The sequence below is a fragment of the Plectropomus leopardus genome, chromosome 12, assembly GCF_026936395.1.
Source record: "Plectropomus leopardus strain MGB_pleo_1.0 chromosome 12, ASM2693639v1, whole genome shotgun sequence".
Lineage (NCBI taxonomy): Eukaryota > Metazoa > Chordata > Actinopteri > Perciformes > Serranidae > Plectropomus > Plectropomus leopardus.
The window spans coordinates 3868956-3880978 of NC_142187.1; the positions used below are offsets into that span (position 1 = coordinate 3868956).

A 12023-nucleotide genomic window follows, 5' to 3' on the forward strand; every position below is an offset into this window, starting at 1 on the left:
AACAGTAGTAAAAGGTGAAAGAGAGTCGATGTATAATTATCAAAATGCCATTTTTACCGTCTGTTTCTGCTGACAGTCACGCTCAGCACATGGAAAAAATTGGCGAGCTACCGTTTCTCTAGATGTGCTGAAGCTGACAAGCAACTGAGAAGTAACTGACCATTGCTGCTCACACAGCCACTGTGGCTGCTCTAACCTGTTAACAAGGGCGCCGAAAAAAAAACAACAGGTCTAGCAATGCTCTTGCACTGCGTAGTCAGTGTGTTTAGGGCTTTAGATTCAGTGTACAATGCGGCACTGCGGTTTGTCACTGCATTACTGTACTTTTCTTTATAAGGGCATTTTACATGACCTGTGCCCTTATTTATGTTCTGAATCCTAAAACTGTTAGCAGCCTTTAGTCATGTGGACAGCTTATGTATTGTTCTAACTCAGACAGTGACAGTGCTTTGAAAGTTTTTGCCTGTGTGGTGTCACCTACAGTCACCTTAACCCTTTGCGACCTGAAACGGTATCAGTTTTCTTGTGCTGCTTGTGAAAGGTGAAAGGTACTTTATGAAATTTTTCCCCAAATTGCAAGTTAGTAGATTTAGAAATGTCTTTTTTTATAAGTTATGGAAAATATCTAGAAAGAGAAATGCAAGGAAAACAACTTTTCCTAATATAATTGTCAAAATGTCATGACATATTTAGAATTACATTTTTATTAAATGGTGAACTATATTCACCATTAGATTTGGCACATGCTACCACTTAACACTGTATAACAACAGCAAAAAAAAAACTCTTAGCAACACAATCACCTGTTATCTACAATATTGCATTATACACACACACACACACACACACACACACACGCGAGCATACACACGCGAGCACACACACACACACACACACACACACACACACACACACACACACACACACACGCAAGCACACACACACACACACAAACATATATATATACATAGTTGCAAGAAAAAGTATGTGAAAGCTTTGGGATTACTTGGATTTCTGCATAAATTGGTCATAAAATGTGTTCTGATCTTCATCTAACTCACATCAATAGACAAACAGTCTGCTTAAACTAATACAAAAAACAATAAAAAATACAATATAATATAATACAATAAAAAATAATATGTTGTCATGTTTTTATTGAACACAGCATGTAAACATTCACAGTGCAGGGTGGGAAAAATATGTGAACCCTTAGATTTAATAACTGGTTGACCCTCCTTTGGCAGCAATAACCTCAACCAAACGTTTCCTGTAGTTGCAGATCAGACCTGCAAAATGGTCAGGAGGAATTTTGGACCATTCCTCTTTACAAAACTATTTCAGTTCAGCAATATTCTTGGGATGTCTGGTGTAAATCGCTCTCTTGAGGTCATACCACAGCATCTCAATCAGGCTGAGGTCAGGACTCTGACTGGGCCACTCCAGAAGGCGTATTTTCTTCTGTTGAAGCCATTCTGTTTTTAATTTACTGCTGTGCTTTGGGTCGTTTTACTGTTGCATCACCCATCCTCTGTTAAGCTTCAGTTGGTGGACAGATGGTCTTAAGTTTTCCTGCAAAATGTCTTGATATAATTTGGAATTCATTTTTCCGACGATGACAGCAATCCGTCGAGGCCCCGAGGCCCAGCCCCAAACCATGATGCTCCCTCCACCATAATTCACAGTTGGGATGAGGTTTTGATGTTGGCGTGCTGTCCCTTTTGTTCTCCACACATGTGTGTTCCTTCCAAACAACTCAATTTTGATTTCATCTGTCCACAGAATATTTTACCAGCTGTGCTGAGGAACATCCAGGTGCTCTTTTGCAAACTTCACACGTGCAGCAATATTTCTTTTGGACTGCAGTGGCTTCCCCCGTGGTGTCCTCCCATGAACTCCATTCTTGTTTAATGTTTTACTTATTGTAGATTTGTCAACAAAAATGTTAGCACGTGGCAGAGATTTCTGTAAGTCTTCAGCTGACACTCTAGGATTCCTCTTCCCCTCATTGAGCATTCTGCGCTGTGCTCTTGCAGTCATCTTTACAGGACGACCACGCTTAGGGAGAGTAGCAACAGTGCTGAACTTTCTCCATTCTTAGACAATCTGTCTTACCGTGGACACATGGACATCAAGGCTTTTAGAGATACTTTTGTAACCCTTTCCAGCTTCATGCAAGTCAACAATTCTTGATCATAGGTCTTCTGAGAGCTATTCTGTGCGAGGCATGGTTGACTTCTGGCAATGCTTCTGGAGAACAGCTAACTCACTGGTGTGGTTTTTTATAGGGCAAGGCAGCTTTAACCAACACCTCCAATCTCATCACATTGATTGGACTCCAGGTTGGCTAACTCCTGACTCCTATCAGCTCTTGGAGAAGTCATTAGCCTTATGGTTCACATACCTTTTCTGCCCTGCACTGTGAATGTTTAGATGTGCTCAATAAAAACATGAAAACATATAATTTTTTGTACGGTATTAGTTTAAGCAGACTGTGTTTGTCTATTGTTGTGACTTAGACGAAGATCAGAACACATTTCATGACCAATTTATGCAGAAATCCAAGTAATCCCAAAGGGTTCACATACATTTTGTGCATTTTCGTGCAACAACTATACATTTATGTAGTACAGTACAGAGAGAGAGAGAGAGAGAGAGAGAGAGAGAGAGAGAGAGAGAGATGGGGGTTGGGTAGGCAGGAGTAGACAGATGAGGACATGAAAGCTTTTCTGTCGTATTTGCACAGAGTTGAACAGGTAGAGATGTCAGAACATCACACACAGACAAGTGTACAAATGTATTGATTTATTATCAGTTTGTACAGTGTGCACCCATCGACACATGCACGTGGGTTGCACTTTTGTTCAGGAAAAACCCTTCAGATTGTCAGGGAATCAGAGTAAAACAGCTGTGCGTGTTTGCAACCTTGCTTCCAGGTTCATCACGTTTACTCTGCTCGCAGAGCACGTTAACGTATCATTTCAGGTAAATGCTTACAAATGTTATTTGGTTTTCATGTGAAAACAGTTCTTTCAATAACTGAACATTCCTTCTCAGTGCACTGGCTGAACCTGATAAATGCAAATTCAGTCCGTGCAGATGTGGGCTGATTACTGGTTACTAACATGTGCAGTGATTATGTAAATCACAGTATGAAAAAGTCAAGAGTGCGCTTTGAAAACTGGACACGTGTTGAGTTAGCAAACACCTCCATTAGAGACACTGTATCGCCGGCTATGCAGCAGAAATATCACACTGACTTGTGCAAATGAGCGTTTCTTCATTCTTTAAGTGCACCTTAACTACAAACTTATAGGTTTCCGATTCTGTGGCTCTGCTCTATCTCTTTGTAGGTGTACTCTATGCTCACTAAACAAACTACTACTTATCTTCTTGTTATGCAGCATGGCTTGCAATAATTATACTAAGAGGGTAGATGACAAGGGCATATAAAGGTAAGCATTGGCCAACGACACTGACACGTCTTCAATGACAGCAGCATTTCAGACAGCCAGACAGAGCAAACTCCAAGGCTGGCGGAAGCTCTATCTAATACTCCAAGGTTAAGTCAGTAAATGATACTGATTACAACAGTGCTTTCATTGAACAAGAGTTTGGTCATGCTGCACATGCTGACGTGAAATGACAAAGTACCAAACATGGGCATAAAGCAGAATGTGTTCACACAGATCTTCCTGCATGCTATGAAGTTAATACATGGAATGACAAAAGACCAGGTTTCACTGCTGACTGTTGGCAATAGTCAGTGCTAACACGCATTGAATTGGTAGTATTTTCAAAATTGTTTAAAATGTGAACTTCCAGTAACACAGGAGCAGCTTCTTTTTTTGCATGTTGAGCCAATTCATGCTTACTGATGGCCTTTTAAGCAGATCGATGATGATGAATAATTTTTGAGCACTATTTTTGGTGCATTTCCTTGTTTGTTTTTGGTACGTAAGGGTGATTGCAGATTGATTTAAGGACTCCCCGTTGGCATTCTGAAATGTATTAAAACCAATGGCGGCCTGCAAGGTAAAAACATTTAATTTTGATTTGGGTAAATGGGCCTGACATGCAAAAAAAAAAAAGTTTATTTAATACATTTTTGTGGCTCAACTCTGTCTGTCCACAGGTATTGAAAATGCTACTGGTCATGGTCCAACTGAGACAATAATACCTGATATACTTTTATATATATATATATATATATATATATATATATACTTTTTAGGGGCTCCACCCATAAGTGCAGAATACTTGTTCTTTAGCAGCAAATCAAAGAAACAAAAATACATAATTCAGTCTATTTACATAAGCAGCACTTCACTGACGCTGTTAAATATACACTATATACAATGTGTAATTCAATCTCTCTGCCTGACAAAGAGCCTAGTGATTCGATCTCAGCTTGTACTTGAAATCTACATCATAGGTAGGCTGGAGGATTCCCAGACCAGCACGGGATTGGTCAAGAGGCGGGACTCTGATAGCAGGGTCCAATAGTTCCATGTCAAAGTAGCACAGCACCAGAGAGAGGAACTGCTTGATCTCGTACACAGCAAAGAATCTGCCGGGGCATTTCGTGACCCCAGAGCCGAAGGGCATGTTGAAGTAACGCAGTCGCCGACCGTTGCGGTGGAAGGTGAGCTTCTCCTGACCCTTCTCATCCAGGAAACGGTCAAACTTGTACTCCTGCAAGGTGAGGAGGAGAGAGGGAGATGAGATTTGAGTTGGCCAACACAAATTGTAGTAACTTCCTAAAGAGGATAGTTCTCTCATTTCTTAAGTAATAGTTACATATAGTTCTTACATAGGGATCCTCGTAGATTTCTGGATCGTAGTGCAGCATGGGTGGATACAAGGCAATGACATCATCTTTCCTAATACGGTAAGCTTCTTGGTTGTCAAGGTGAAGCAGGAAGTCCTCCTTGGCAACACGCACGTTCATGGAAGCACTGGAAAGACGCATGGCTTCTTTCATGATGCTGTCTGTAGACAGAAAGACATAAAGAAAGAAATTAGGTGCACAGCATTTCTTTATTGCATTAAAGAAAAGGTCAAAATTCTGTACATAGACCACAGTTGCATAGTTGCACAGTTCTCATTCTGAAGTCATCAACTACTGCTGCTTTTAAAATGCTTTTTAGGCAATGCCAGACATGAATTTTGCAACATAAGCTGTTGCATAAGTAACTCCTCCGACTACTACTCTTTTGGTAATCTTACCTAGAACATGCATGTTGTCCAGCTGGTCCCTGGTGAGGTTCAATTTGGGGTCACTGGGGTCAATTGTCAAACCTGAATCCTTCAGAATTTTCTGCACTTCTGCACGAGCTGCCTTCATAGCATCTGGACTCCTGAGCACAAATACGGGAGCCTGTTAGTCATGTTACCATCACTGTACTTTCTACTGATGTTTAGATAATTTATTCTCATTTCAGCCTATGCAGGAGCGAATACTTTGATTTCATAGCAGTAGCACCATGTGTCTAGTTTTCTACAGTGGAATTTAACTCTAACTGTTGTTGCTAATATACATTAGTCTAAAAACACTGGTTTGGATTAAATTAATATTAATTCATTAATATTGCCATCGGATTAATGGTGCAGGAATCATGTTCCTTATTTTAGAGAGCCCAGTCCCTCAGCTTAATGGAACATAAAGTACATGGACATGTGGATATAAACTAAAATCATGATTTTAATATTTGGCTACAATCAAATATTAAATATTTGTAGTAAATTATTGTCTAGTGATCTGATCCACAGATCATTAAGTTGGGTGCAAATTAATGGGAGGTCAGGAGGAGCTTGGCTTCTCTAAAAAAGTGCATGAGTTCCCATGAAAGCATGGATTTTTAAATTATGGAGAGTCTAAATAACATTGGCAATAAGCTTATTTCGCCATGCATTTCTATTTTTTATTTCTGCATCTTCATCATTATTGATTATGTGTCAATGTAGGCTATTACTGATGTATGCTGGTTTGTTGATACATGACCCTGGCATTTAATGTGTTAATTGTACCGAGAAATTGTTGTTCTCATCTGTGTGTGATTGTTAACCTTGTTGATGAGGCAAAAATCTCTTGTAGGGAACCTGGCTTGCTCTTTTTTTTTTATTTAATAGCTATACAGTTGTGTGTATATAGGTTGTTTTGCAACTATGTTCTATATGTGCCTATAGAATATAGTTCATCACTCTGCAGAGTACACTGTGCCCTAAATATCTGATAATTATACATCAGATGTGTTAACATGAATCAAGAGGGCCGGCATGCTTGCAGCTATGAATGCTTCTTTGCAACAACAGTCACAATCAGTTCAGAGGCAAGCGCAAGCGTTGACATGTCTTTAAATACTGATACATAGATACACATCTGACGAATTGAAAGCTAGACACGACACATCAGCTCCAGGCTATCTGTGAACAAACGGGTGTGTTTCTGCAATAATAATCACACCTAACAAAGTGACTAGAGGAGGACAGTTTCCTTTATGATTTATTAATAACAATAAAGAGCCCTTAGAGACCGCAAATATTTTCTTGTGTCACTTACCACAGTATTTTCTTAGTTGTCCTTGTAATTGTTAAGGTCTTTTAAAGTGTAAAACTTCCTGAAAAGTCCTGCTAAACATGGTCAAGAGATCTTTGTACAACTGATAAATTTGAAGTGGAAGCTCACTAAATGTTAGCTCTATGACATAATTGTTAAAATCATTAATTGACATAGGAATTAACCAGATCTATTACTGTTCAGAAGGAGCAGAACTTCCAGCTGCTATTTCCTGTTGACCTGAACAAACCAGTGTGGCTGCCCTCAGTTTGGTCTCCTGAGAGCCCACAGAGTACAGAAGAAGAGAACTATCGGCTTACCTGATCATGTAAAAGAGACTCCAGAAGGTGGCAGGCAGGGTGTTAGCCTGTGAAGCCCAAAGCAAAGCAACGTGGGTCCTGGCCTTGCTCAAGTCATTGAAGGTAGATAAAGAATCATTCAGGATCATTCTCATAGAGATCAGATCGGACACGTTCTCCCTCTTGGACAGCTTTTCAGCATGCATGGTTTTTGCCAGGTTCTAGATATTAAAAAAAGTACAGAAAGACATTCAAATGAGTTTCTATCAAAAGCCTACACTGTCAAAAATGGTTAGAGCAGCATGGAGACATTTAGACATCAGGTCAAGGCAGTTTTTTTAGTCATTGCGTATCCCCACAAACCTCTCGGGCACTGTAGGCACTCTTGAAGACATGGATGGGCAGGCCAGCCACCAACGCTGGGAAGATCTTGTCAAACTCTTTGAAGTTCTCCAAAGCGTTGAGCACCAAGGCTTTCTCAGCCTCCTGCCGGGCCTGACACTTGTCTTCACCAAGATCTTTACCAAACAGAGTCAGGTAGCCAGACTCAAACATCACCTGTAGGACAGCAGAAAAATGAGGAAACCTCGAAAGACTGTTGGGAACACTGCTTTGAAGTCCAAATGTTTGGCATGGAGACAATGGAAATGCCAACTGAGTATATCAAAACTTGAATAGTTTTCTGTAAATCTTGATGATCTTGGGTACTTCTATTTTCTATTGAATTGTAGCCATGACAATTGACTTTGACAAAATTTAGAAGTCAATTTTGTGAGTGAGTGGAATCCAGACCACTCTAAATTATGGACTATGGTTGACTACCTCTTGAAGTTTCTTGCATGCTCTTGTATGTTTCCAGTTGAAAGTCCAATGACTGACCTTGTAGCAGAAAGCAAAGATTCCATCCACCTCCCAGTGGTCCTTGCTGGGGCTGAGTGTGCCTGACCTCAGCATGATGTCCTGAAGGTGACCCATCATGGTCTCTATCAGGGAGGGCAGAGCCTCACCCTGCAGGGTCTTCAGAAAGGTTTGGTGAAGGTTCTCTGTGGTGTGGCCATGGCGAGGGTCGAAACTGTCGTGGCCAAATGCCTGGTGAGGGAAGGAAGAAGGCTTTTAGTCTCACTGAAGGACTCAGGATCGCTTGAAAACTTCTATGAAGGAACAAAAATATTTTGAGAGAACATGGTATGAACAATAAAAGATTAGGTCAAATAAATGTACCTTGACAGACGTAGCAAAGTGGAACTTCCTCCAATCCAGGTGTCTCCCCTGTCTGATGACTGAATGGTAAGAGAAGGGGTCACACAGGAAGTGGATGTATTGGCCTGCGATCTTGCAGGTGAAAATATGGCCGTACTTCTTCTGTCTGCTGCGGAGGAACTGAAGAGGGTTGGACCCGAACTGCAGAGCACAACCCAGGTAAGGGATGAAGCCATTCTCAAGTGCAGGCTCACCAGGTTGCCTGTAGACATTGACAAAGAAATGGAAGCAGACAATATTCATTAAAAGCCAAAACAAATTGCCAGTGATGGAAACTCAAGGTGTCAGCTATATTGGGCCTCAGTTGTTTGTTGTGAGAGGAAGGTCAAGAGGATTGTATTCATTCAAAGTAATAATCCCTGATATGACTAATTTTGCTTCTAACCAATGCTAGTCTCCGTTAAGATATTTCTGCAAATGTATGTAAAATCTTTGGGCAAACATAGTGTTTGTGACGTGTTCTGGTTTCCATTTTCAGTGCGAGTAGTATGGACCAATCAGTTTCAATGGCAGGTGAACAGTCTAGGTGGAGGCAGAATGCATAGACCAGAATCCAGTCTCAAAAGCAACCATCTGACAAAAGCTTAGCTATATATTAGCTTTTTGTAAAACCCTGCATTTCCTTCTAAGATGGGGCCACAAAATTTTACTTTTTTTTTTTCCCTAAGCCATAGTTTCTTTTAAAATTGGGATTGTGCTTCCAAAACCAGGAATTTTTTAGCCAAAACATAGTCTTTTACCAACCATAGCCAAGTGCTCTTTGTGCCTAAACCTGTAACCACAGAGTTGTTGAAACATATCCACAGAATAATAATGTACAAATGTCCATGGTTTGCAGATACATACACTACCAATGTTTTTTTTCTGCTGATTATGTTGTGCTATTTATGGCCCCTACGTTGTTTCATAACTATACTACTGTAACCACCCTATGTTTTTGCACCATTCAACTATTGACTAAGACTTAAGTGCCTCCAACAGTACTTCTAAATGTAAGTTCTGAATCATCTTTTTTTCCAATGTACAAGGCTGAAAATGCAAAGAGGAATTTGATAAATCTAGACTTATTCAGACGTTGTCATTGAACGCAGTTTCCTTGAAGCCAATTATCCTCCCAACAACCACAAGAATTCCAAAACCTTTCAAACCAGTTTGCAATGTTGTCATTGTGACGCTAGTAAACAAAATTCTTTACAAGACATATTCCTACATTAGAAACTTTTCTCAGATATATTCAATCTGGCTATATTTGACCACAGCAGCTAAGAACTGGCAACAACGTTTGTGAATCAACAGCATACCAAACAAATTACTGCACCTTTACGAAGCCTTTGTTTGGTGAGCACACACTGCATTCTGTCATTCACAGTGATTGTGTTGTTAGGTAACAACATACACAGTGGTTACATAAGTGGTACATAAGTGGCACTGTGTTGTTGCTTTTCTGAAAAAAATAGTTATTTTAGTGTTCATCTGCTGTTTAATTGACATTAAACGTTAATAGAAATCAGCAGATTCCCATTAATGTTGACATGCTGTGTAATTATCAACAGATTCCTATTAATATTATAAATATATAATAATAATTTAGACATGCTGTGTAAGTTAAATACATAAGCTAAAATTATCATAAGATTCCTGTTAAAATTTAATATTTTAGACATGCTGTGTAAGTAAAATACATAACCTGAAATGATCAGCAGATTACTATTAATGTTTAATGCTGAAACACTGTGTAAGTAAAATACATAAACTGAAATATCAGCAGATTCCTATTAATATTTAATGTTTTCAACATGCTGTGATAGGAAAATACATAAACTGAAATGATTAGCAGATTCCTGTTACTATTTAATGCTGTAGACATGCTCTGTGTTTTCTTTTATCTGTTGATTAAAGGAATTATCCTTTAAGGACCAGAACAGTCTGTAAAGCATTGTTAAGGTCAACTTTAAGATCACTGGAGTCAGACAAAAAGACATGTACTCCCTCTGGAAAAAATTCATTAGCCAACCTCATTGTGTTTTGCCTTGTGATTTCATGATGATGCCTTCAGGCTGCCGTTATCATGCACCCGTGAGGAGAACTATCAGATACTCCACATCTTTTATTCCCTCTGCTATATTACTAAACTCAGATAGTTAGTCATTTTAAATGACATTTTAATGACTGTGCCTTTTACATTTTATGATAATATATGTAACACTGTCTATTTATTTACTCGTCTGATTTTATTGCTTTTTATTTGACCATATTTAACTTGCTGTCCTTTATCAGCCTCTGTTTGTTTGCTAATCTGCACTTTTTGACATGTAACACACTGGATGTTATTTGCGTGATTGTGGATGAGGAAAGCTACAATTAAATTGCTCTTCTTGAGATGAGATTAAAGTTGTCTGAATCTAAGTGAAATACAAAAATTGATCTAGTCACCCCATAAGTATAGTATGTAAAATGAAATAATCAGCAGATACCTATTTATGTTTAATCTTTCAGACATGTTTTGTAAGTCAAACATGAACTAAAATGATGATTTAAATTCATGTTTAAAGTTCTAGACATGCTATGGAAGTAAAACGCAGAAACTGAGATAACAAATGCCTAATACATTGCATCTTATATGTCATATGTGTGGTCTTACCTGTGCCGTATCCCCACAGCGAGCCACAGCAGGCAGCAGAATCCCACCACTACTGCCCAGATCAGAGCGATGCTTATTATCATGGTGTGGATGTTGATGCTGACGAGAGGAAGATGCAGCACCCCTGGAAGCTCACTAACTGCTAAAATGTTCCGCACGGGTCACACTCACAGGAACAGTGATAAATTAACTGCTGCCTGCTTCATTAAAGTCAACACAAGAATGTGTTTTTAGGAACCTAGAGTTTTCCTGCCTGGAGATAATGAATGCAAAGTGACACTGCCTGTCACTGCAAATTGTGCAAGTTCAACCTAGTGTGATGACAGGCAGTGTGTGGCAGGTTTTTATACTGGCTTTGTCCCTTAGGGTGGGCCCAAGGGCGGATTCAGCGAAATGGTGTGATATCATCTCTGAAATCAGTCTTAGCTGTGTTACACATAAACTGCAAAAGGGAAAAGTTCAGTTACTTTTGTTGTTGTAGTGCAATAAAATGAGCATGAACCTTTCTACACTAATTTTCTTTTAGATAAACCTGCATGTATTTATGGATGAAGGGAGGGGAGATGATTTCTTTTCCTTATTTGTTAGATTTCTTAAATATTCAACTTTACATCTATAAAACTAGAACAAATCCATCTGTTACTATTTGCATGAACAGTACAGCCTTTTTTGATGTGTTATAGTAAGACTTATCTTGATTCCAAATTTTACATAAAGATATTTTTGTAGAAGAATAAAAACAATAATGAGGTGTCATTTTTAATTCTTTTATTTAAAATTCACCACAGACAATGAGATATACCATGTTGTCTTATTGGGATTTCTCTAGGAAAGAGGATTCCATGCAGGCTCTCTCTCTCTCTTTTTGTGTGTGTGTGTGTGTGTGTGTGTGTGTGTGTGTGTGTGTGTGATGGCCTTGACCCAAGTCCATGGACAACGTTACCTGTGGGGCTGAACTGTGATAGTGCATCAGCGTTAGTAAATAGATTAAAGGTCCCTACTGTGCTCCTCTGTGTGTGTGTGTGTGTGTGTGTGTGTGTGTGTGTGTGTGTGTGTGTGTGTGCAGATGTAAGCAGGAACGAGCATTACTATTGTACAGTATAAGACAAGTCCAACCTGTTAAGACTTGCCATTGTGCCAGTGGAGACCAAATCTAGTTCATCGGGAAAGACAACTTTGAAGTAAAACAAACAGTATAAAACACTTCACAGTTTGATAGATGTTGAGTTATAGTGACAATGAATCAGTTATCTACAAGGTTCAA

At 39.3% G+C, this 12023-nt stretch overlaps 1 protein-coding gene across 1 annotated transcript; it reads right to left on the minus strand.

Annotated features, from left to right (window-relative positions):
- Positions 1 to 2790: 2790 nt before the first annotated feature.
- cyp7a1 (cytochrome P450, family 7, subfamily A, polypeptide 1) lies at positions 2791 to 11084 on the minus strand. Its single transcript, XM_042497711.2, has 8 exons — positions 10760 to 11084; positions 8080 to 8320; positions 7738 to 7947; positions 7222 to 7416; positions 6880 to 7079; positions 5230 to 5360; positions 4814 to 4992; positions 2791 to 4695 (listed from the first exon to the last, which is right to left on the minus strand). Exons 1-8 carry the CDS (start codon positions 10840 to 10842, stop codon positions 4393 to 4395), a joined length of 1542 nt encoding a protein of 513 aa, XP_042353645.2. The 5' UTR covers positions 10843 to 11084; the 3' UTR covers positions 2791 to 4392.
- Positions 11085 to 12023: the final 939 nt, after the last annotated feature.